Raw genomic sequence first — 27,304 nt, 5'->3', positions numbered from 1 at the left:
ATATTGGTAGGCTTAATTTTTAGGTTGTGTAGTGTTGGCTCACTTTCGCCATCAACTGGACAGGTATGGATATGCAATATCTGACCGACGCCAGGCTCTACCCTACTGTACTAAGCTTTATGGCTTTAGTTTTTAGCAATAAACCCAAAGCCCCTTTCTGCGGGGCGGGCCCATAGGCTCATGCTCCAACCACTTTCCCTGGTCCTGTCACGTGACTCCGGATGGCCAGTCACAAGCCGCGGATTAACTCGTTTGCCGCACCCAAGTGGGATGATGGTGGATGGGCGGAGCGACCAGGCAGGGACGACAAGCGCAGAGAGATAAACCCACTCTGAGATCACCGGGGTAGGGGATAAAAATAGTGGAAACCACCGTCCCGCTTTCACCGAGCATTGTTTATATTTCACCACTTCTTCAAAGAGAGGGTAAGCACCGAAACAGTCGATACGGCGTACATTTCAGCTGCAGTGTTTGTCCGATGCAACATGGCCCATGTGTTGTTTTTTTATGTTGGTGCCGTAGTCTTTCTCCTTGTGTTTCAGAGTCGCGAGCTCTCCCACTGTTTTTGCTAGTACGCTGTCTGTGATGTCGGGTCTCTGCAGGGAGGCGGCCGGGCTAATTCTACCAGTGTAAAACGAGCATTTCTGTGTTTAAGTGCGCTATAATGAATTCACCTCCGCTTAGACGGTTTCCTGTGTAGGACAAAAACAGCTCAGGGCCACGCTCATTTAGTGCCCAGTGTGTTTTGCCCCCGTGTATCGTTAGCTTGCTGCTGCCCGAGCAGGCCTGTGGCTGCATTATTTTGCATTTCACATGCACGCAGGTACTGTAGCCGTTTAACTACGCTGCTCAGGTCGGTACATTCCCTCATGTGGTGTCTCTGCACTCGGTTTGTGTCTCTGGTCTGGGCGTGTGTTGAAATATTGGGACTGTATTCAGTTGGGTGGTGATGGAGCAGTTTCCTGTCCGAGGTCAGACATCACCATCTCCTGTATTATGTTATCTCTGCATATACATTTTTTAATTGTAATCAGGTTGCATTGTGAGGAAAATCATGCCACACTGCATCAGATAGAATAGGCTACTTTAATCATCTTAATGTGGAACTGTACTGTTACAGCAGCCAAATCACAAACAAATACATAAAAAAACAAAATATAGATGACAAACCAAATAAAACTTGGACCACACTGTAAATATAGACTATACAATGATACACAAAATTCATCATGAACAGTTTTATCAGCTGTAATCAGTTATTTTAGTTATTAATTGAGCAAAAAATTCAGATATTTGTTTCTTAAAGTTTCTCAAATGTGACGATGTGCTTCTTTTTTCAGGTTTATATAATCGGTAATTAATTATCTTCAGGATTTGGGTTGATGATCAGATAAAACATGCAATTTGGCATCATCATCATCATTATCTGAAAGGTTGATAGAACAAATTAAATTAATTGAACAAGGTGCAGCACAAATTTTCCAGCTTTAATAATAGCATTGGAGAGAGAGGATGGAGCACTGATATTTATCCTGGAGGTTTGTCATGGTTTAATTTGTTTACTGACAGTTAGCTGTTTGTTTTTAGGCCCAAATTGAAGAAGATAACTACTAAGCTGTTGCTGTGTCTGGCTTCTTTCTAAAGTGCTCTGTGAAGTGAAGTCCCTTCCCCCTTATACAGTATGAGGATTAGCAAAGCCTATCTGCCAAGATGAAATGTCTCTGAGTGTGTGTGTTAAGGGAAAGTAACTCCCTGGATTTGGTAATTCTGTTAGAATGAGTGAAACTCCCAAAGGAGGCAGCTTAGCTCTGTCAGTCTGGCTCTATGTTGCCACCCTGGACACACACTACACTACTACACACATACACAGTCACTCTAGATACAGAGCTCTGTGTTTGTTTTACTCCCACTCCCCACGCCCACACCCTTGACTGCAGTGCAGCTGAAAATGTGTTCCTCATTTCAGGTCCACTCTCTCTATTTCACTCTTTCCTTCCTTCCTCCCCATATGTGATCACTTAGCAGGGTTTCAGGAGGTGTTTTTTAGTTAAGTTAAAGATCTAAAAACGGTCTTTGTTGAACTTGCATTCACACCACAGAGGTCACTAAAGATCATGTCAATATACGTAGCCATGTTTGGGTCAAATATTTAGCCAGCACAATGCTGCGCAGATGCACACATGATAGTACAGGCCAGTGTCAGACTAGGGAAACTGTACAGGGAGGGGTATGTTGTTTCAGAGAGCAATCTCCCACCACTCTGTCCCATATGACATGCGACAGCCAGATAAACCCTGGGCCACTGTACTCACATGCTAACAACAACAGCACAGTGTCTCGCCTGGCCCTGGCAGTCAGTGACAGATAATACCTTTCCCATGCTGATAGTCTCACTAACAGTGAACCTTCCTTACTTTTACATTGTCAAAGATAATTTTGTTGGCTTTGCTTGAGGAGTTGCTCTTCTTGTCTCTCAGATCAAAAAGTGGTGTATCTGTATCTGGTGTATCTGGCTGTAATCATCATCAACACATTGTGGTTTGAAAATTCATTAGAGTCAAAGTGATGCCCTCCTAGATGGTGCAGTCAGCCATAATCCTCCATAACAGGTCCAGGCCAGTCCTCCTGACAAGGAAGACACAAAGCCTTGCAGAGATTTTCAGTATTTTATAATATTTTGCTTTCCAATCTAGGGCTGCAACTAACAATTATTTTTGGTATTTTTTTCTAGATTAATCAATTGTTTTTCAAAATGTCAGAAAATGTAAAGTGGCAATATTGAATCACAGTCCACAACCCAGAGATATCTGATTTATTATCGTCTCCACCAAGCAGCTGCTGTAGAATGTAAGAGAGGAATTTAAGATATTAAAATGTCAGTTTTTGCATGCAGTGTGGCATAATATCCATACTGAGAAACATTATGGCACCAAATTGAAGCATAGTATCCTGAGTTCTGCTAATAACACCCGATTTTGTTGCCTTTTTTCCTTGAGCGGTGACATGCATATGTATTGTTGCCCCCTCATTTTGTTAAAAACTGTATTTTAGTTTGTCTGCTGTCAGCTCATGTGGTAAATAACAGCACAACTTCTCTGTGTACACCAATTTACTGTCTGTTGCACAAGACCTTACATGGGTCAGTGCTAAAATGATACCTAAAGCATTCCTGCCAGTCATAGTAGTTGGGGTCTGAAACACACACACGTACACCCATGGATTCTTCGTCCTCAGTAATGACAGGCATCCAGCTCAGAGATATAAAGAGCCCTGTCTGAGTGCTTCTCTTAAATGTCTGAAATCTGCTTGAAACACCAACTGTACACACACACACACACACACACACGCACACACACGCAGACAGTGTCACGGAAAGACCAGCAAGACTTTGAGGCCATCTTAATCTTTTTACACACACAATGATCTTTTCACTGGTGATTGCTTGATTGGCGTATTTTTGGAAAGAACTAAATGGATCTTTTTTCACAGAGCTTAGTCATGCTGAAAAGATGTTTTTAGTGCAAGCTTCCGTCTCTCAAAAGAGAATTATGCTAAAATTGAAATATGCACAATATATGTCAAGCTGTTTAAAGTTTAAAAAGAGCCGTGTGCCGTGGGAGAGTCTGATGCTCTTCTCCATATAGTGTCTCTGCCTTTTTCTCCTCCCATCGTTGCCTCATAGCTGCCTCTGCAGAGAATGGAAACATCTGTATTAAGTGGTGTCATAGAAAGTTCAGCACATCAGTTTGAGTCAGTCATCTAGAGGAAATTCTATCCCTTGTTTAAGGTATCGGCATCCTGTTCATTTTCCTAAGTGTACACCGTCCTACTAGGCGCCCAAGCTATGGCTAACCTCTCCTGGTCCTGCTTTCTAATTGTATGAATCTGAATATTTCCCTGCACTACACATTCTGTACATTATACCTTAAAAGCCACATAGACACACATTGCTGAAGAAGATCTAGAGCACAAAATATCTTTCTCATAATCTGGGCTGTCTTGAATTTGATGATGGTGCAGATAGTTGTGCAAATGGACATGACTAAGGAATAATAGAGGTATATGAAACAGGAGTTCCACAGTCAGCTTATTGAAAGTGAGATAGGAGATGCTCTTCTTGCTTTCCTCACAAAGCTGCTCCTGACTTTTCCAGTTCCATAGCTTCCTTTGAATGCAACCTTTGGTCTGTGTAAAGAGATTTAACTGGCCGCCATTGGCTGCCAGGTTTATAACAGGCAGTACAGTGAGCATATATCGTGTCTTCTGGGAGATGGTTTAACAGCTTTTTATCGTTTGGCTGCCATTTTCATTTTGATACTTTTGAAGCATCAAGTGTAAAAATGCTTGATTCTCATAATGACAGATCAAAATGTCTCCTTTAGTTTCTCATACAAAAGCAGGTGGCTTATATTGTTCTGTATGAATGTGATCCTTGATTCATCATCACAACATTTTCCTGTTGCTTAGAGACAACGAAAATCCTTACATGCATGCAGTCCAAGGGTTTCCCACATCCAGAGTGAATGCGGAGGCAGAAATAGAAGCTTTTAATGTGTGCATGCTGTTATATGTTCTGTGTCCTCAGTGTGTTATGTCTTCATTAGGATTTCATAGCAGGCACTCTTTAGCAGCATCCTAAGGCAAAGGCTCAACCAAGGTGATTTTGCTTGTTACTGTTGTCAAAGATAAAAGGAAGTTTGACCAGCCAGAGCTGCCTATGGCAGGTTTCTCCATCCTCAGCCTTTTCTCCAAGCCTACAGGGACCCGGGCTATGGTTAGACCAGACAATGCTGTGCCAGGGCCAGATACTGACAGTCAGAGCCACCATAAAATCTCAAACATTTGCAGGGTGGTTCATAAGTTGCAGCCTCAGACACACCTCATGGTTCCGCCCACTGAGGACGGGGTACTTTCCAATACAGATTATCTAATGGGTGCGGTCATGGAAGCAAGGGTGATTCTGCCTTTAGGGAGACAGGGCGTCACAAGATGTTCCATTTGTACAATTGCTGCATTTTTTTATGTTCAGTTCATTCTGTCCCTCCTACGGAGGGTTCAAGTGGAAGAGCTGAGCACTTTCTGGTTGTCATGGTTTGCCCTAACATAGTATGACATCAACTCACTGATGCTAAATGGCAGGTGCTGCTGATGCAAACTAACATCTCTGGAGTTGAATTTTCGGTCCATGTCTTGATATCAGAACAAGTGCATTTATCATTTATAAATATTTTTTCAGTGTATGTTGCATGTCTAGAAACATATGAGTAGTTTTGACCTACAGACACTGACTACCTGAGATATTTTGAATGTAACGTACAATGAATACCACATTATTTTGAAGTTGTGCGCCTTGTGACACTGACTGGTTTGCAGTGTGATGTTGGCCTACAGCTGTTCTTACATAACACTAATCTTTGGAAGGCTGTCCCGTGTTGCCATGGTAATGTTTTTGGTTTCCATAGCAATTGCACCCAATTGCACCTATATTCCCGAGGAGAGATGAGAAATAGAGGTATTGGTGAGGTGGGGGCGCCTGCGGTTGTGAGATGACAACATTCAGCACAGATGGAGAAAGCTTCCTCCATTGTTATTGTTAAACTGTCCACAAGAAATAAACAGCTCTGAAAAAAGTGCACTAGAGTGGTGTTTGGTATTGCACAGCTGGAGTGATTCAGTTAACATTTGTGGCGAGGTAGAGTGCAGCAGGAAATTAGTTTACTCAAATGAATGCTTTTTTAGATCACAGTGAAAATGACCTGGTTTAACTCCATTGGTAATTTTTGTTAATGCACAATATGGCCTGGATTAACTTTAACCTTTACTTTCTTTTCTCAGGCATCAAGGTGATAGTAATGACACATCCGTATCTCCTCCATGCAGTTTTAGAACACTTATGGTTCATTCACTCTGCCTTTGCAGGTGTTGGCAGATTTTGTGGTAGTGTGCACTGCAGTGTTGGACTCTGTCTGGACTAATGGCAGCCTCAAGAGACAATCGAAAAGATCCTATTACACTATTCCTGCAGTGCTTTAGTGCACAGAGATGGGTCATCGTGAGCAAGCAAGATTAGCATTAATACCAAGCCTAAACTCAGATTTTTAGGCCTAGAACAATTTCCCAAGCTCATGGTGAAACTTCAGTAGTCAGTGTACCTCTGAATTTTTTGTGTCGCTTTTGGCAACAGTAGCAGCTGTAAAGGACATCTACAAAAATGTTATATCCTACCATGTAAAACACAGAAGTGTTAACAGTTTATAAAAACACAATAAACAAACTGCTTAATTTTGGATAGTGTTAATAAAGAATGAGACAATTAAAGCATTTATATGGTCTGGCATAATATTAATCACAGCTAATTGTTACTTAAATGGATAATGCTTAAAAATTGCACTGTTTTAATCTTGAATAAAAACTAGGCCATGAGTGGTTGATACTACTATGTCTGAGACTGAGATCAGACTGGAATAAATGCTAAAATAGTTTATCAAACATTGTTTTGTTTGTTTTTTAGCTGCTTTTCTGTGAACTGTCAACAACAATAGGCTCCGTGGCCTTGTGACATTTACTGTAACAACACTGGATGCATTAGTGAAAATGCTGACAAGTTATTTTCACCTCTCAGTTGGATTTCTGTATGAGTATATTCTCTCTAAAGGAAAAAGGTCAGTAGTAAGAACAGTATGCATGCTCAGTCCTTCGGGGGCTTTGTCGCTTGTTTGCCACCGTCCTGCTGTCAGCAGACATGTTTGGGTTCGTTCCTTGCCGCTAGCAATAAACACCCACATGAACAACAAGCAGCAAACGCAGCACAAACAAGTCAAACTAAAGTGAATGAGATCTGACTGTCACTCTAGAAGCATTAAGACCATAGTATTATTGATGGTCTTAATGCAGGCTGACACAGGTTAGTCGTTGAGGAAACACTAGTGTTGTCCTGTGCCTCGATTTTATTTGTCTGGCCCTCTAACTCTGTCTGTTATTATCAGAAACACAAATAAAATGTCTGTTCAGTGCATCTGTTATGTTGCTTTTTTTACTGCTTTTTCAGCATGAAACTAATTGTGTAGATTTTGAGTTGAGTTGTATTAATGACAGGCTTGGGAATTGGGCTCCCTCCTGCTCCCTAATGAGCGTCTTTGGCATTGGAGCTAATTGCTAATGTCCTTATAATTCTGTCAATAACTGATGTCCTAATCACGCGAGTGAGACAGAACAACAGAGTTTTCCTTCCTGAGCGACTGCAGAGAGAGTATGCAGCCTAAGTCTCTCACATTCTGTTTGTTTTTTATTGTAATTTAAGACAGTATTTCTCATTAGGAGAGGAAAACAGCAGTACAATACAAGAGTATGAAAAGGGGCACGTATTGTAGTATAGGTCCAACCCCAGCTATCTCCCCTCTGTACATAGTTTGGTTTACTAAAGTATTTTGTGTACTTGATGTTGAGAAGTCCAGTCAGCCATAAAACTTTTTCTGAATGTCAGAGCTTTTCTGTAGTCTTGTTGTTTTGTGCTCATTTCATCCTTCATTAAATGTGTTTAGGAGGTGAAAATAGACAAAAACATCATCAGCTTAGAATTAGCCAAACAGCATGAAGACACAGAGCCCGTGATTGGAGCAGGTGACCTGAGATGTGTGAAAATGTTGGGTTTGATTTTGTGGCAAATCTCAGAACACTGATGAAAGCGGGCAGAAACAGAGAGAGGGTCTGTCAGCTCCCAGTGTGATACTGGATGCTTTGGGCTTGGTCTGCAGTTGTCATGGGAGTTTTGCCTGAGCATTTGTATTGATGTGGACTAATGGGCTGAATCAGTTTCTGCCAGAGCACCCCTTCATTACCCATGCATGCTTGCACACACACACACACACACACACACACACACACACACACACACACACACACACACACACACACATACACATACATACATACACATTTTCCTTTGCTCAGAAGTCTGTCTGTGTCCTTCAGAGTCAGAGCTTGAGTTGCCTGCGCTGTGACAGACAGGTGGAGGCTGTTTATCCTCACATACATCCCAATCCAGTTGGACGGACATGGATCTATTGGAAAGTCTATTTCTCTCTCCTCTTTATGGCTCTAGATCTCTCCCTGCTGTTGTCAGTTAACTCTTTTTGGGCAACAGTTGGATGGAACATGTGGTGATGTATCAGCAAGGACTGAAAATCTCTTGCTGATAATAAACACTCTTTGATTCTAATGTTTTCAGGCTGAATGGTAAAGAGACCTATGGTTATATTTCCAGTTCTTGTTTTCCTTTCCTGTTGTCCAGCCTTGACAGTGGTGTGGTGTTGTAATTCCAGGAAACACATTGTGGAAATCAATTAAAACCTCTGTGGGCTGGGAAAAAGCAGTCACATGACCATGACAGGAAGTAGGGGCAAATGTGGTCTGTGTGATCAGCTTTGTGGCTAATGTGGCAAAACTCATATCCTCACTTAACAAGGAAAACTGACTCAGTGTTTCTTCTTTTGGTACCTTAATGTGGCCTACTTCATTGTTTACATATTAAGAAATGATAAATATGGACTTAATATGATTATATAATATTACTGTGTGTTTCTATGTACTTTAAGGCCAAAACATATGATTTATCTAAAAAAAAAAAAAGGCTGGTGAGAAGGCTGTTCTCACGCAGATTTAGGAAGAAATTTGAACATATGGCAAAATGATGTCTGTGTTATCTTTATCTTCACTGCTATAAATTCTTATCCCTCTACAGGAGGCCAGCCCAGGATGAACGGCGATTCAGGTGCCGGAGTAGTGACGGCCCCCCCTCCCACCACAGCCCCCCACAAGGAGCGGTACTTCGACCGGGTGGACGAGAGCAGCCCGGAGTACCAGAGGGAGAGGAACATGGCGCCCGACCTGCGGCAGGACTTCAACATGATGGAGCAGAGGAAGAGGGTCTCCATGATACTACAGAGCCCGGTCAGTAGAACACGCAGATATTAATTCTGCACCTTTATATACTCAGATTCAGTTGTTTCTGTATCATAGATTAGGTTATTAACACATAAAACCCAGCCCTACATTTTGCTGTACATTCACTATATTAATCGACAAATACCATGGTCACAGTTGATAAAACATACACACTGCCATAACCAGCATTTTAGATATGAATAGGCTCTTTTTAGTGTAAAGACAGCAGGGCTGTCAACATCACATGATGGATCCAGTTTATTCTCCATCAACAGTGTGTCTGTGACCTGCTGAATGCCCAGGACACAGTACTACACTGTTACAAAGGCCTATTGTATGTTTGAAAAGCACTGGTGTATTCAAGTCCTGAAAATGGGCACTGAGTAATGCACGCAAGTTTCTGCTCATTTATTTACATAGCAAAGTGAAATAAATTGAAAACATGAAGCGTGCTGAGGACAGTAATAATAACATAACTGGCTGGAGTATACCTGAAACAAAGCTGCTATGTGTGTCTCTGTCCCTTTTTGTTTCTTTGGGTCGTTGTACTTCTTTGTGTTTGTTTTTTGGTCCTTATTTTTGTCTGTTTTTGTGTCTGCGTCGATGACTGGCAGGCATTCTGCGAGGAGCTGGAGACGATGATCCAGGATCAGCTGAAGAAGGGCAAGACGCCCACGAGCCTGTTGGCCCTGCAGCAGATTGCAGACTTCATGACCACCAGCATGCCTTCCATGTATCCCGCTGCACCCCAGGGAGGCATGGCAGCACTAAACATGAGTAAGCAGAGATGATAATAAGTGTGTGTGACTTTTTGACCTCAGCCCTGCTATGTCTGCGCTCACAGTGAGTAATGCAGCGTATGCCAGAGTTAAATTCTGGACAAAGAGTCCAGTTGGATTTCAGTAGGCTCACTCCGTCTATTGTTATTATCTGTAAGTGGGACTTTTTTTTGCCTCTCCTGCTGGTCAGAGAATAAGGACTGGCTTTTATTTTGCTCTGCACAGAACACTGGATTTTATCCATGTTTGTCCTTTTAGTGTCGCATTCTTGTCAGCACTTTTCATATCTCTCTGTCTGTTCCATCTCTCCCTCTCAGGTTTGGGCATGGTGACTCCCGTGAACGATCTGCGCGGCTCAGACTCCATCTCCTACGACAAGGGCGAGAAGCTGCTTCGCTGCAAGCTGGCTGCCTTTTATCGGCTCGCTGACTTGTTTGGCTGGTCCGAACTCATCTACAATCACCTCACAGTAAGATTATTTATCATACAACAAACCGTGTTGACTGATTTTTGTCCAGCAATTCAGTTCAGTGAATAACAATGAGGCCACTATGCCAGCTTCCATGTAACAGTGAAATATAACATGACCGTCTTCTGGTCTTGTAGGTCAGGGTGAATTCAGACCAGGAGCGTTTCCTGATTGTCCCTTTTGGGCTCCTGTACAGTGAAGTCACTGCCTCCAGTCTGGTGAGAATCTGCAGATTTCTAATACAACTGCATGTGTCTTCTTATGTTTTTATTCCACTTTTCTATCAGTGAATTAAACTATTTTCCTTATTTCTCTCTGGATCACTTCTTATGTGATTAAAAATATGTTATGATTAGCCAGAACTTGACAAAAAAATGTCACCCCAAACTTAAACAAACTTATGACTAACTCTTTGCTGTCTTCCCCCGCTCTCCCAGGTGAAAATAAACCTTCAAGGTGAGATAGTGGACCGGGGCAGCACCAACCTCGGAGTCAACCAGGCCGGCTTCACCCTCCACTCTGCCATCTATGCCGCACGGCCCGATGTCAAGTGTATCGTACATATACACACACCTGCGGGTGCTGCGGTGAGGGACATTGTATACCTAGCAATTATTTACAATGCGAACACAAGCATAGATACATTATAATCTTATGTCGTATTTTCTTTGTTTGGTTGCAGGTGTCGGCCATGAAATGCGGCCTGTTGCCCATCTCTCCTGAGGCACTGTCTCTGGGCGAGGTGGCCTACCATGACTACCACGGCATACTGGTGGATGAGGAAGAGAGCACTCTTATACAGAGGAACCTAGGGCCTAACAGCAAGGTAAGAGCAGTCTGTGTGTGTGTATCAGTGTGTATTACTTGCACTGCTGAGGAGTCTCGTGTTAAATTAGAACAACGATAGTGGTTTGTGCGTGGTTCTTGCCAAGTTTTAATTTTGCCTTTTGTCCCAGGTGCTCATCCTGAGAAACCATGGGCTGGTGTCTGTAGGTGAAACAGTGGAGGAAGCTTTCTATTACATCCACAATTTGGTCACTGCCTGTGAGATCCAGGTAAGGATAGACACAGAGCTCTGTAAAGCTTTTATAAGCAAAAAACACGTTTTGATTGTTTTCATTCTGGCCAATGCAAAAACTCTCTGTACAACAGAGAACCTTCCCTGTGATATGTTTGTTCATGGTCCCAACTAAAACTTAGTTCATGTTTAAAAAAAAAACAAAAAAACATTTGCTTCTTTACATTAAAATATGACAAACATGTATTTTCATTTGGTGTTGTGATATTTTGCACCATGTTTGTCTGCATTTATCATAACAATTGTCTTTGTCTTCTGTCTCTCCATATCTTTATATATGAATGTGTGTGTGGTGTGTGTGTGTGTGTTTGTTTGTTTGTTTGTTATGTTGGATGCTTGTGTGTCTGTGTATGTCCTCATTTTTTTTCCTTCTGTATTCTGGATCTGTCTGTGGTTTCTCTTGTCTGTCGACCTCCCCCCTTGATATTTTCCAGGTGCGCACACTGGCCAGCGCTGGAGGGCCAGATAATCTGGTGATGCTGGACCCGGGGAAATACAAATCACGTCCAAGGGTCCCTGAGCCAGTTGGCGACGGGTCCTCTACACACCCCAAGTGGCAAGTCGGGGAGCAGGAGTATGAGGCTCTCATGAGAATGCTCGACAACTTGGTACGTTCAGAAAAGAGGGGGTTAACCAAACTTTTGCAGGAGAGTGAGAGTATATATAAGACCTGCAATTAATCCAAAAACATAAAAATTCCCTGGTCACTGAATGAATCAAGACCCACTTCTCCACTCTGTATGGTTCCTTACATGTGGTTCACTTCTTATATTTTAAGTCCAGGCTTTAAAATGACAGTGGTAGATAGTTCACCATTATCTAAACCCCTGTTGTTCTTCCTGTCTCCCAGGGCTACAGGACAGGCTATCCTTACCGCTGCCCGGCATTGCGAGACAAAGGTAAAAAGTACAGTGACGTGGAGATCGCTCCCTCCGCCCACGGTGGTTACTCATACGGGGAGGACAGCGACTCAGGCGCTCGCTCCCCGCTGAAACACAGCTTCCAGCGCGGCCAGCGCGACAAGACCCGCTGGCTCAATGCCGGCGGCCGGCCCGACGAGCCCTACGAGGACGGGCCCGACGGCAGCAGCCCCAAGTCGAAGCCTAAGGTGTGGACGAACATAACACACGATCACGTCAAACCCTTGCTGCAGTCTCTCTCGTCCGGTGTCTGCGTGCCAAGCTGTATAACCAACTGCTTGGTCTGTGCCTACCTTATTGTTCATAGTATAGATTTTACAGCTACCTTGTTGGTGGAAACGGGCAGGTGGTTGGCATCCTGAGGTCCTGGGGACTCCTGTGAGGAGTAAAAGTCTTGTACAAAGCTGAAACCTTAGTTTTCTAATCATCTTTTCTTGAGCCTTTTTAACTGCTCGCAGGCGATAAAAAAAGTAAGTCAGGGAAATCCTGCTTTTCACTACTTTTAGGCTCACTCACGCTGTAATTTCAGGTGTCCTATTAACCCACCTTTCTAATGCGGTTACCTTAATCACAGCTGTGCTACAAAGTAATTATTTGTTGACCCTCTTTGCTGTCTTTCCCTCTTGGTCTCCTAATGCTTCATGATGCCAGACCAGCTGCCCACAGCATGCCCCCACTGCATGTGTAGTAGTGAAATGCATTGTTGGTGTTGATTGTTTTTCCCAGAGGAGCGAGCAGCAGGGGTGTGGCATGAGTCCTCAAGTGGGCAGGTGAATGTGGCAGTACACTGATGTTGCTGCACAACCACACTATTGCTCACACTGTAATACACACTCTGTAGTTTTTGTCTCTGCATCATGCAAGTTGTTTCTCAGAATGAGTCAGGGAATCAAAACCTTCTAAGAGTGAGTTTGCTGTTAGAGCTGCTCACATTATTAGTATTAGACATTTAATAAGATGTACATCGCCAGCATAAGGGAGGAAGGTGGCATGTTTCTAGCTGAGAATATTTATTTTCCAGAGCAATAACAGGTACATTATAGACCTTTGATAAGAAGAAGAAATTAACTAAGGTCATACAACAAAGCAAAAACGTCCGTGGCAAAAGAGTAATGCAGCCTGCTTTTCTTTCTGATTTTTGTTTTTCCTCAAACACCTGCAACTGCTCCCAGTTGTGTGTTTCTGTTTCCTCTATTATATTTGTTCTCTCTAATTTTTGGTTTCAGTTTGATTATGAAAACGGTTTTGAATACCTCAAGGTCTGCATGAGTGGATTATGTTTGAAGAAAGAAAGAAAGAAAAAAAAGAGAAAGAAACAGAACAAAAGCCATGAAATTTGATCTGACTTTTGAATCAATTATCTCCTGTTGGGAAAGTAGGAAATGTTGTGTTGTGAGACTCGATCTCAGTGAGTATATCGTGTTTTACATGTTCATCTCATACTCAACCAACCCAACCCAGCTACTTCCATCCAGAAACCCTTCCTCATCTAGCCCCTGGTTTGGCAGCTAACCAGCTGAGCTTAGAGTAAACACAAGAATGAATTCATGAGCTTACGCTATCCACTGCAAATTACATGCTTAGTTTCTAAAGATTAAATGAAATACTGTGCATGGAAGCTGAAGATTTGATTTGTATATTCACGCGCTGCTCATTCAGTTTGATGCAAGAAATGGGTGCAGACTTTTTTTCTCCCCCCTCAATCATGCTGAGCATTACCAGGTTTTTACGAAAACTAGATGGGGATAATAGATATTTAACAAGAGTATAAAAGGTTTCATCCGCTGCAGGAAAGATACACTCTTGTCTTTTATTGTAGCGTTGTGACAATGGCTTCTTTTTGTCCCAACGTGGGCGAGTGTCCTCGGGGTGTGTTTCTCTCTTATCTCTGTTGTCCTTGTTGTTGTGTATCAGCCTGGGAAATGACTTTGGTGATGCCAGCTCACCCCTCACTGCCACTCTCGCTTCGTAAGCCAGCCTCATCGTCTCGGTCACCCAGCCACCCTGCCACCCCTCACTCTCCCTCACCTCTCGCCAACCACCCACCCTTCACTTCTCCCTCCCTTACCCCTCCACCTTTTTTCCCCCATTCTGTGATGTTTTCTGTTGATCTTCATTGTGCCCCTTCTGTTTGTTTTTGAGAATGGCACATCAATGATGATGACAAATGGTTTGTTGTCGTGCACGGGGTCTTCTCATCGGTTTCTGACTGAGCATCTCAAAAGCTGTAAGCCCAAAGGGGCAAATAATAATCATCTGAGGGATGTTAAAACACAATGGGCCTCATGGAAGAACATCTTAAATGTTTTGTACTTTTTCTTCTGTGTGGCTCGTCCCATAAATTGCCTCATGACGCTGCCTGTTCTGTTCAATTTGTGGGTGATTTTCATTTAGAAAAATGTAAAAGAGAAGACTTTCATACTGCAGACCTTGAAGTCTTGTTAGAAATCAACAGACAAAACGATAAAAAGCTTAGCAGTGCGAGTAGATTAGAGCAGAGAAATAATAATTAGAAAATATTAATAGTACAAACACTCTGTCAGTATCATTTAAACTCCAAGTTAGTGTTTTTCCCCATTTTGGAGAGAGACGGCCTGCTCACTAGCACTACAGGTCTGAAGAGAAAATTCACAGTACCAGAGAACTGGTGAATGCCACATATGTGCAATTTAAGAATATACAAGTGATTCTTGCATGAGGCCCATTCATTTCTTCTTAGCGCTTGCTCTTAAAATCTGTCGTGCAAGCTTTACTTCTCAACCACTTATTAAGCTCCTTTTCGTGTCTAGTATTTTCATAAAACATTTTGCAGCTCCTCAAAGAGATGCCGGACAATATGTAAAAGCACAATTTTAAAAACACTTGTTTCTGTTGTTTAGCTTTTGCAGTCTCAGCTCGCAGCAGCTTAGTACCGATACATCTCTGAAAATTGTTTTTTAACAACATCGTCATGTCTGGAGAGTCCCAGGTTTTCTTGATAAACTTATCTCATTTCAGCTCAGTGAGTTTACAGTAAAAAACAAACAGTGCTAATGCTGTCCATTTAGCTAGTTTAGACTCCATTCAGACTCCATTGTTCCATTCAGTGTTTGTGCACAAATATAACATGCTAGAATCAATTAGATTATGTCATCCCAGAATCTAATATCATAGGCTGATTAATACGCATTAGAGAGCTAATGTCCTGTAGGTAATGATAAAATTTCTAAATGTGCCTCATCATCATTGGTTCACTTTTTACATTCAAACCTTTTTACAGTCATCCAACTTTGTCCATTTCAGTTCAGCATGATTCTTGTATTGTGAAGCCTGCATAATATTTTGTCTGAATCTATTTTTGTGCTTGGGTTTTCATGTCAGTTTGTATATCTGGTTTTAGTTCAGTGTTTTTAACACATCATGTGGTGTTTACAGTGGACAAAGGAAGACGGCCTCCGCCAGGCTGCAGTAGCCAATCAGTTCATCCCATTGAACACCAACCCAAAGGAAGTCCTGGAAATGAGGAATAAGGTATCACAGCAGTGTTTTACTTCTTTTACTGCCTGTACTTTGTGAAACAAATGATGTAAAATTCACATGGAAGCATCTTGAGCAGGACACACTGTGTGCTTATCATTCCCTCATGACTCCAAATGTTGTTTTTAGATCCGGGAGCAGAACCTGCAGGACATAAAGACAGCAGGACCCCAGTCTCAGGTCCTGTGTGCCGGGACCGTGGTAGAACGCACCTTTACCCAGGTCAGTCTGTGAACTCAGCACATTAACACCTCACTGCTGCAGCTATCCTGGCCTGGAGAGGAATATGTGTCTCATACAGATTGAAATACCTGAGAGTTTGAATTGTTTTGTCTCCTCAATTGAAATTAAAATAAAAAAAATCTCATAATGATTCTGTCCAGGTCTGGAGTCACCTCTTAAACCAAAACACTTCAGTGTCTGAATATTGTGTGTGAAGTTGTCCTCGACGCTGAACTGCTATATGCTCACAATTAAAATATAATGTAATCTGATCTGACATCAGTCTCTGAAGGAGAAACTTCACCACTAATAACAGAGAGCAAAGACATGTCCTCCATGTTGTTTCCCAGAGCATGGGGTGACTTTGTAACTGTGACATTATTTTTTAACCACAGAGATGGTCAATCTGGCAGGTGAGTAGTTATGTGGGAGAGGTAACCTCACTCTGCCAGCTCAGGTTGTCTCCATTGTCATACATATTTTTTTTTCAATAATTTCTCTTTGGTTTTTATTTGTTCTGCCTTTTCTTCTCAGTAGTTTGGAGTTGAAGCTGTCTCAGTATTTGCAGGCTTGAAATGTTCAACAAAATCCCCATTACAGTCAAATAATAGTACATTTTTCATGACTCTATTCTTTCGAGACAATAAATGCAAAACATGAGAATCTTCCTTAAAGTTAACCTTTTGAGTTCAATTTGCATGGTTTACCCTTCCTTCGCCATGAGGAGCAGAACATGGGAAAATAAAAACTGTTAGATAATTTTGTAGTGTATTAATCTAGTTATAGAGATTCCCAAGACTTTGCCAGCATGTCAGTGATAAGAGGCCTTGATGAACTGTTGTTTTGTTAGGGATCAGATTGTATAAACCACATATTCTACAGCCCCCCAGTGCAAATACTTTGTCTCTACTGTGCATGCTTCTGGCTATTTGTTCCATCACTGCTTTGCTTTTCACTGTCCCACATCTCTCTCCAGAGTCATCTCTCTTTGCATGCATTTCCAGTGTTTGCGTATGTCTGTATGGTGTGAGTGTGTGTATGCAGAGGTGGAAAGTAACTAACTAGTAATTAACTAACTACTTTTACCAAAGAATTACAGATATGCCTGCAGTTGCCTTATTTCTAAGAGGTGGCCCTTTAAAATTACACTCTATAAGCTTTACAATTTGGAGATATTTTTGTGTGTGTTCCTGCTGAAATAGTTATGATGAGGTTGAAAAATTGGCCCTTTCATAGTGACTATAAATATCTGTTACCCTGAGTAGTTATTTATGTAACAGTCTTACAGGAGCAGTTTCAAAACAAGAAGCCTCACTTCTGCTTTAGTAACACTTCAGTAATAGTATAATTGAGTGAGATTTTGTTCTCTTTCCACCTTTGTGTGTATGCAGGGAGAAAGGTGATATGTTTGTGAATGTCTGCACACATTCACGCCTGCCTGACAGACTGCTAATTTGAATGTGCTAGTGTTTAAGAGCTGGGTTGTGCCCCCCCACCTCACTGGGTTTACTATTGCAGGACGCCCCTCTGTCTGACTGTACAGACACTATTGATGGCCTCGATGTGTCCGAGGGGTCCTATAGTCCTGCTAAATCAATTAGAAAGGTACTTACTGCTCCAGTCACAAATACTATTTCACCTGTACTTCACATCACCCTCCAGTCACTCCTCTGAGCCTGCAGATAGACACTTGATATCTGGGCTTGTGCAGACAAAGTGAATAATGGTGGTAGAATGAGGCAATTTTTGTATGGTCATGTGACCCTAGTCTTTCTTCATTAGCACACTCTAGAGCCTGAGATCTTTGGATACAGTTAAATGAGTGTGTTTTTGTGCCAGCTAGGAACTTTTTGGTCAGTTGTGAGTCTGTTTGCAGCAGAGGTTCTCACCTATGTGTTGTTGCAAGTTGAGGTGGGCAGTGTAGAGGGCAGGTGTAAGATCCAGTGATGGTGGTGTTTACTGCATGAATCGCACAAAAAAAAAGAGAGAGTAAGTCAAGTTAAAACTGTTAAAAGTAATATTTTACTATTGCTGTTTGTCAGTTTATTATAGTCATACTTGTTTTTTTCTTAACCTTGAATATCTCATGTGCCTGCTGATGTACTGTTGGCTTGAAATCTTTTTTAAATCTGTCAGTGCTTGGCCTTTACTGTATGTAGAAATATTATTGTATGTAATGAAAAAGGAAGAATCCTGCCATGTCCTAACATAATAAGAAGTAACCTGATGTTATTTTACATTCTAACATGTGCCTCTTGAATTTTGAAATGGCCTATTGGCTCTAACTTGTGCTCTTATCTGAGAATATACATTTATTCATCTATGGCTGGTACTTCTGCTCACGCTGTATTATAGTTATGTGTGTAAGCTGCCTCTAATCTTTATAATCTTCTTCAAGTGTTTAAATTGTGTGAGATTTTCCTCAAACATTTTACACTGCAGCTAGTTCTCAATATATCAAATCCTTCTGTGTGCAACATAGAGTAAGTGTCGTCTAGTTTACCTTGACGTCTCACCGTTTTCCGCCTTTCCTCTGTGTGTCCTGAAGGGGGAGCTTGTGACCGCGTCCAAGGCCATCATCGAGAAGGAGTACCAGCCCAAGGTCATCGTCAGCAAGCAGGGTCCCAATCCCTTCACCAAACTCACGGACCAGGAGCTGGAGGAGTACCGCAGAGAGGTGGAGCAGAAACAGAAAGGGCCTGAAGGTAAAGATGGCGAGTGAAGCAGAGAAGATGAAACATGCTTTCGACACCTCATCCACTTCTTTGTCACGGCATTGCTCTGAATTCTTTGGTATGGTGTTATGGATGGAATAAAAACATTTTGTCTGTTCACCACAGCAGTCAGCTCGCACAGAATTTACCAGCAATTTAAACTGTTTCTTTAAGTTTCAGGAATGTGAATTGACAGCCAACATTGTCTGTTAAAATGACAGAGGACTGTTTTTTCGCTCGGTCATGGGTTGTGGTTATATCCCCTTCTGTTTTGATAATGATTATTGTGGGTTTATATTAGTGAGTTTAATGACTTTTGATAACATTTTTTAAATCCTTCTCAGAGTAAAATTGCAGGGTCATCAGAGAATTGTTGTGTAATTCACAGCTCTCTCTTTGTGTAATCACTTTAACTTGACCCGCCCCAAGAAAAGAAAATTACACTGAGAAAAACAATAACCCCTTTTACACAGAGATCACCTAATACTGGCGTTAAAAAATTCCCTTGAATACGTCGTCTTTGGTTCTTTACACCGAACCACATGAAGCTGGTGTAATGCCGCCCCTGTGTGTGAGTTCTCACTCTTACTTATACAGACATCAATTGGCATCTGTGACAACCTTGCGTGCTGGCTTAAAGGTCGGGTGATAAGGTTCCTCATTATGCCTCCAGGCCTTTTATACAAAATCCTGAGATGGAATAATGGCACAATATTCTTGCCTTGAAGAGGCTGTGTAAAAGGGGCTAATGTCAGTTAGGTAAGTCTACACAAGCATATGCTATTTGGTCAGTTCACTTTATTGTGATGTTATATTACATGTTGTCACTTCAAGTTATGTGCAGGTAATTTTGACATAAAATATAAGTATTTTTTTAAATACTTGCAATAAAGAAAAAAAACATTTTGTCTTGCTGCAGGATGATGCAAAAACCTAATAAACTTCAAATTAGCCAAACTATGATGTTATCTCTCCACACACACACATACACATGGATTCACAGTGCAGGGGCGAGACGCTAGTAGGGAGGGATCAGCCTCCAGCTCATCCTGTCCTGAGCCTGAAACACAACTGAGAGGTCAAGCCTCTGTCTCCACACCTCTACGGTCGTCTGCAGCCGACTCTCCCGACTTAGAGAGAGTCCCGCCCACAGCACCCACACCCGCAACACCAGCCTCCGAGCAGGGCTCCCCTTCCCTCAGCCTCTCCACCGGGGCTGAGCCAGCTCAGGGCGGTGCTGACTCTGCGGGGACGCTAGCGGACGAGGTTTTTTCGACCGTGGACGAGGTTTTTTCAGCTCCGGATTCCCCGCATAAGGAGTTCCACTGCGCTGTGCTGCGAGCCCTCAGCAAGGAGTCATCAGTGTTAGAGGCAGCTAAGGCAGATCAGGCTCCAGGTACACCAGACGAAGCGGCAGTCGAGCCTAAACTCTGGCCTTCCGCTTCCGTCCTCCCTCCCTGCTCAGCCCTGGTCCGCCTCACTACATACTGCTGCAATGGGAGTCTGGGGATCCCCCGCCTGCTGTCCTCTCTCCTTTTTCTGGGGGTTTGGAGTCTGCTGCCATTTTTTTTTAACCATGTACAAGCACCTTCCCTACCCACAGTTCAATCTCTGAGGCCTTTGCTTTATTATTTTTCCAACCCCCATCCCCTCTCTCTGATGTCTTGTCCAAAGGCATCAGAGCTCTGGCAGATCAGATACCTTTCTGCAGTTTGATTGGACGAGGAGCTGAGGAGAGAGGATGTGAGGAGGAACTCATTTTGAGATTTAAACCCATCCCCTCTCTTTCAGGATGCTCACTCCTCAAGTCTAAAAAAACAAACCAAAAAAAAAAAAAAAAGAAACGCTTTTGCAGTGGAGTGTTGTGCTAACCTTTGAGGAAGCTGTCTGAGCTTAATCATCCAATCAGAGCATCCCATGTGTGGACATGAATAATGGTGGCCTCCTTCTCTTCCTGCTAACCTGTCCTGAAAATATCTCTGTTAGTGTCCACTCTCCCTCTTGTGCCTCTGACTGAATTTCCATTAAATCTAATGGTAGTTATGGTTTGTTTGGCTCGTTGGGATATTCTAAGGTTGTTTTTACTGGGATTTATTCAAAAGGGTTTGCAGTGTTCTCCTGATTAAAGCTTCCTCCCTGGTTTGGTTCTGTGTGCTGTCTTCCCTTTTCTTTGTGTTGCAAAGTTGTCACTGTTGACACTGTACTGTTCAAAATTTTTATTTTTTTTGCCATCATCAATAATCATCCATTTTAGCCAGAAAAAATGAATGATAACTAGATTTTTTTTTAATTCTGTAGATCAATTTTACCTGCCTGTTGATTTTTTTTTTTTTCTGCTAACTTCCTTTCAGACGCAGAGCAGCTAGGGGAGCTTGAGGAAGAGCCCAAAGGCCAGAAACCCACCTCCACACCCCCCAGCACCCCGGTCAGAGCAGAGGAAGGTAGGTTGGCCTGACATAACGGACTTACTTGGCCTGGCCTGGTTCAGCATGGGTTTTTCTCCAGTCCTCTGGCTGGGTGATTTGAGTCTTTCTAGGGTCTCTACAAAGGGAATGCGGAGGCTCCTGCCTATACATCTGCCTGTCTGCGTTGGGGTCTGTTGGTGTTGTGGTCTTTAATAATACTACTACAGATGTTGTGCTGTGTTTTCTGTAATAACAGGCCAAGAGGTTTTGAGTATTTAACCGGGTTTATCCTATAAGAGAGTTAACGGGGAAAGATAATCGTAATAAAACCACAAGGCTTAATGTCAGGAAAGACCACAAGTGACATATCAAAGATAAACAATATCTATTCAGCTATTTTGTTGGACCCCAGTACAGACTTTTCTGTCTCTTTTTGTTCATTTATGATTATTTTTCCCTCTTGGTCTTTATTACTATTGGATTACACCTATGTCAGCAGTATCATCCATGATGATACCAGTACTGGCAAAGAAAAAAACAAACAACAAAACACAAAACAGGAAGTTATAAACCTGTTTATGTTTATTTAAACAATAATTGGCATTATTACACATTAAGTTCTCTTATATTAGGAGAGTCAGTGAAGTTATCATCCAGAATGAGGGAGGGAGGGGAAAGCTAGCTTTGATCGCAGGTGTAATCTAATACCTGAAATGTTGTTATATAACATGTGTCTCTATGTACAGTATCTTCTTTACCCCTTCACTCCCATTCTCCATCTTTTGGGGTGTACTAAGAATGGTTCCCAACCATTCTTTTCTTTTTATTTTCTTCTGGTGTTTTTTTTTCTCTCCCACATTTTTGTTTCCTTTTTTAATTTAACACAGTGCCTGTGGTTTGATCTGCATAGACATTTGTTTCTACTTGTGCTTTTTCTTCTTTGTGGCTGCGATTACAATCAGGAGATGGAAATACAAAAGAGTACCTGTTGCCATAGTAAGTACGTACTGTTCCACCTCCTCAACACCCTGCTAATTACCCGTCACCCTCCACACCTTTGTGTTTGATCAGTTTCCCTTTTTTTCTTTGCATGGCTTCAGTAGCAGAGCTGTCCTGTGGTCTGAACTAACCCATCTGCCAGGGTTTGTCGGTCTTAACTCGATTTTCTGAACTCCTCTGAATCTGTCTCGGGGTCGATGGGGGTTATTTCAGAGCTCCTCCATCTTTCATCTCCTCCATTTGTCACTGTTTCTGCTTAAAACGTAAAGAAAAACTTAAAGAAGCTAAATTACCATGGTGAGAAATTACATGAAGCAGTCTCATTTGAGGTGTGATCCCTAGATCTGTAATATCATGCCTTATTGTCCTGTTTATCTGAATAATGGTGACCTGGTCCAAGCAAAAATGGAGGATGTTCCTGAAGTAAACCTCACAACCTACCAAACCTTTTATGTTAGATAACTTCTCTTTTCTTCCTGCCAACAATTCACTATCAAGTTAACCTCTTTTGCACATGTGCACATCCTATCAATGTTATATGACTGTATATTTTTTGTCTCCTGGGAAAAATGAGGTACTGTTTTCAAAATGTGTTGAATGTCGTTTGTCTTACAGATGAGTCCTTTACCAGGTACATCAGTGCTTTATGAGTGTGGCTTTTGATTGGCTTTTGCTGAGACTCACTGTTGGTTTAGCTTCAAAGGTGGTTGAAGCCCAGTGCTTGGCTGTGTGGTGTTTACTCTCCATTTTATCTATGTTGTTTGGCCTCACCTCTGTTCTGACAGACATGAGAGATAAAAATGAAGACTGGTGTGTAGTGTTTTCTCAGGTCTTGACAAAGGTTTTTTTTTTTCACACTAGTCTCTGTAGCATGAGAGCAACATTAAAAATGAACCAAGCTGTAGTTGTAGTTGCACCTGACTGCACAGTGTGAGCCTGTAGCGGTGGTTTGAATGCTGTGTGGGCCTCTGATCCCTGGAGTTCTACCGAAGTAGACCTTCTGGATCTGCACCAGCACTTGTTGCCTCTTAAACTCAGTTTTTTCTGGCACTATGTATTTAGTATGAGATTTACTAAATTACCTAACTATCAATAGGCAGTTACTAGAAAAACCTAATCAATGCTACTACTTAAAATACTAAAAAATAAATAAAAACATAAAAAAATAAAAAGCATGCAACTGATTTCTGCAGAAAAAACAACTAGTCCAAACTAGGACTGGGCGATAAAACACTAATTATAATTATTGCGATCTAATTTAATATCATGATTTAGAATGTTATCGTGATATAAAATGATGCTAAAATTGTCCTTAATAGAAAAATAACAAATGGTCAATAAATGTTTGAGTGAGGTTAGATTTTATCATTGTTATTGTTTTGAATGTTCTACCTCAGGTTTGTGAAATGTTCCACTGGTTGGCACATGTTCTGACCACAAAGAATAGTTTAAACTTACAGTTAACCATCTGGATTCTTCAGCTTTCACTCAGATAAGATAAGGTAAGATAATCCTTTATTAGTCCCACAATGGGGAAATTTCAGGAGCAAAAATCTGCGTTTAAATTTTAAATTAATAATCATCTGACTTGACCTTTTTTGTTATTGACATTGACTGAGAGGAAAATATTTATCGTGGCAATATATTGACCATTTCGCCCAGCCCTAGTACAAACTAATTTTAAGTTACTGCTCCTGAAGAGCTGCACCAGTTTTGAATTCCTTTACCTTAATCCATTCCCCAGCCTTGTTACATAACCTCACTTGTGTGGTTTTATGATTAAAACTGCCGAAAACATTGTAATAAAGTTATACACTTTTCACTTCTGTTTGTTTGTACACAGGGTGCAAATGAACAAGAGAACCACACTCATTAAGATTTCCCTGTTTAAATGAAGGTAAAACAAAAAATGCTGCACACCAGCTTTGGCCTGTCAGAAAGAGATAGAGATTAAAAAGAGCCAAAGGGAGAGAGAGAGAGGAAAAATTCAGATTGATTAGAGCTTATTTTTTGATGCTTAGTGCAAGTCTCAAAGGTGAGAAGTAAAGATAATGAGTCCTAAAGAGAAACGTTGCGGTTAATATGTTACAGAAATAGTGTATCTTGCTTTGGCTTTTGATTTGTGGAAAAGTGAAAGTTAAGACGTCAGGTGTATAACTTAAGTAGAGATTTTTAGGATGTGTTCTTCTGGTTTTTATTAGGATGGTCGTTTGTGGGAATGTTAAACGTTTGTGTTTGAAGGCTCAACTGCAGAGCGGAGAATGTAATTCTAGTTTTGTACAGCTTAAACTCAAGATCTGATGTCTTTTAACTGATTTAAGTACATCAGTCTCATAGATACTGTAAAGTAAATTCTGTGAACAGGTGGAGGCTTTTTTTTAATCCAGTGGTCAATTTGATGTGTAAGCTCAGCAGCGCAGATCCATCAGTTTGTCCTCCAAGATCAATAACTCTCACCATTCCCTCCCCCACCCCCCACCCCCCCACCCCCGCCCGCCAGAGTCCCTACCTGAACAAACCTATAAGGACGAGAGCGATGCAGCCACCCTGAGACAGACCCTTCCAGATTTAACACCCGACGACCCCTCCGACGCCCCAGCACTTCCTGCCGAAGACTCCTGCCTCTGCCCCCGCCGTCGCTGCAGACACAGCCGAGGGGGAGGACGCCGCCGATGCCGCCGACCAGGAGGGCGACGAGTCTCCCAGCAAATCACCCTCTAAAAAGAAAAAGAAGTTCCGCACTCCTTCCTTCCTAAAGAAAAACAAAAAAAAGACAGAGTCCTAGAGTGGAGAATGTTGGATCGGTCCTCAAGGCTGGCCTCTGCCTCTTTTTCAATTTTATTTTTTGCTTTTTGTCAGCTATCATTGCACCCCCTCGAGCAAGCCACAGTTACACACAGTTACGCTTTTTGTTGTTTTGATATCATTTGTCGCTGGCTTATTAACCTATTTTCCCTCGTTAGCGTGTGCCAATTTTGTATACAGGTGTAAAAATGATTGCATAAAGGTTTTTAATTATTAGAGGCTTTTAGTTGTGAGTGAGTGATGCATTCAGTCCTGTCCACTCCATCTGGCCTTTTATGCATGTCTATTACTACAGGCCCACACACCTGATGTGAGGTTTTAAGGGTTTATCACCCTCATTTTTTTTTAGAAAAATAAAGAGTATTACTAAACTGTTGTAACCACTAGAATGTATTGGGATTGTATCAAAATGTCAAAGTGTCTTTTAAAATACAGTGAATGCAGAAAGAGAAGCTTGTACCCTCTCATTTAACTGGTGGTAAATTTTGACAGTAAGAACTACAAATTGCATAGTGCTAATTTTACCTCTTAAGCTGTGTACCCATGTAATTACATGTTAGCAGGCCAGGAGAAACTACAGTTGGGGATATTCTCAGTGGATTATTTACCCATGGAAAAAGCGGTCATACAGAGTCCATATTAATGTGTCTATAACCTGATACTTGGATCAAATCATCTACATTCAAACGTAATCACATCAGAGGTTTGGTGACTTTTTAAAGCTCAGAAATCTTTTACCCACAATAAGCATTTGACACAGCCTTAACTTGCAGGTATTTTGTATAGTGCTTTAGGTCTTGGTATGATGTGGAAATTTGGTTTTCATATTTCACAAACCAGATTCATTACAAATCGCCCGTCTGCAGTGCTGCAGTCCTGCAGTCCTGCAGATTTGTTTGAGCGTAGTGATATTGAGCATGGCTCACAGCAGAGTGTGAGTCATCTCCCCGGAAGTGTAAGCGAGCGTTGTTCTTGCAGATGATCTCCAGGAGCTGATGATGTATTTTACTACTGGCTTTAAGTCTTTAGTATGAAGGAATGTGTAAAAAAAAAAAAAAAAATTTGCAAATTTTTAGTTTGTGTTGATCATTTATTGTAATTATTGGTTCTTGGCTTTGTTTTGTATTTGCCCCTTGATTTCTCTCTGTCTGTGAAAGACAGAAACAGGCAGGTATGCTATGTATTGTGTGAGATGACATATTTCATTTTGTTCTGGAGTATGTCTTTTTTTTTTCTTCTTTTTCTTTTTTTTTTTAACTCCTTGCGCTTTTTCTCACAAACTAGATTGAGCCATGACGACTTGCTGTGAGAGAGCACTGTGAACCTCCTCTTTTATAAACCACTGTCTGGGTACTCATACCACACATTGCTTTTAGAAAGTCACAGTCTGTCATAGAAGTAGATACAGTTGTTAGGGAACATGTGAATGACAATGTCACTTGTTTGCGAAGCTGCATGATCAATCATATTTCAGAACCCTCGACCTGGACTTTTCCTGTGTAAAACCCCGCTCTGAGCAAACAGACTTTGTCACTGAATACCTGTGTGTTTCCAGTTGCAGTAAAGACACGGTGTACACTGGAGAAGCGATTCCATTTTTTTTTCTTTTTGTTGCTGATGTGTAATCATTGGTTTGATTGCAATTGAGCTGTGCTTGAGGTTGCAGGGCATTAATACCAAGGCCATCTCCATGCGTTGCTCCCTAACTTGTGTTTATTCATCCTGTTTTAGTGAAGGGTTAGTCATCAGTCTGTCTAACTCACGGTGAACCAAAAGGCAACACTACCAGGAAGCTTCGCCTAATCAGAGATGTTTAAAGACCTAGGCCTTTGTTCACTGCAGGTTGGTTTACCTACAGCGCTGCATATAAGCTGAGAATGTCTAACTCCTGAAGGACTGCATGTGTAGAGTTCTTAGAGCGTGTACTGTCCTTTAAATGACTGTAACTACCCCTTTTATTTGATTTCTATTTTACTTTAGCTTTAGTGTGCTGATAATAATACTAAAGTCCTTGTATTCATGGTTTTTACTCAAGTCAACCATGCATTTATTTTTTTTTTAATCCCACAGCTATGCTGATTTGTATTCTCTGTCTGAACTACTTCCAATTTAAATGTGTCTCATCATTATACCATCTACAGACTTAATACTTCCACCTCTCTTTTCTCATGGTTCTGCCTCTGTTACAACCATGAATAAAAAAAACACTACCTTGAAAATCAGTATTGTGCATTTGTGTTCATTTACACAGAATCTCAGTGCAAACAGATGGATCAATAAATAAATACATGGGCCTGGCTGCATGGCTTGAAACCAGGGGACTAAACTCCCTTACAGTATAGTAGCTGCAACAATAAAGTGCTACGTACACACTAAGCCTGTGAATATTCATCCAGGTCATAGTTATCTCAAGGAAGTTTTAATCGTGCAACTGGACTTAGTAGTTCCTTGAGA

At 41.6% G+C, this 27,304-nt stretch overlaps 1 protein-coding gene across 1 annotated transcript; it reads left to right on the top strand.

The window, feature by feature from the left end:
- Positions 1–268: 268 nt before the first annotated feature.
- add1 (adducin 1 (alpha)) lies at positions 269–27,072 on the top strand. Its single transcript, XM_051072922.1, is given in 17 exon segments — positions 269–425; positions 8,741–8,949; positions 9,558–9,720; positions 10,040–10,191; positions 10,329–10,409; positions 10,629–10,778; positions 10,874–11,017; positions 11,148–11,246; positions 11,704–11,877; positions 12,120–12,377; positions 15,604–15,699; positions 15,835–15,927; positions 18,476–18,632; positions 19,645–20,037; positions 20,993–21,082; positions 24,546–24,651; positions 24,653–27,072. Coding segments are annotated over 16 exon segments (2,529 nt in total). The 5' UTR covers positions 269–425; positions 8,741–8,754; the 3' UTR covers positions 24,831–27,072.
- Positions 27,073–27,304: the final 232 nt, after the last annotated feature.

The sequence above is a fragment of the Lates calcarifer genome, linkage group LG9, assembly GCF_001640805.2.
Source record: "Lates calcarifer isolate ASB-BC8 linkage group LG9, TLL_Latcal_v3, whole genome shotgun sequence".
Taxonomy (NCBI): domain Eukaryota; kingdom Metazoa; phylum Chordata; class Actinopteri; family Centropomidae; genus Lates; species Lates calcarifer.
This window is presented reverse-complemented; position numbering and strand designations above follow the sequence as displayed.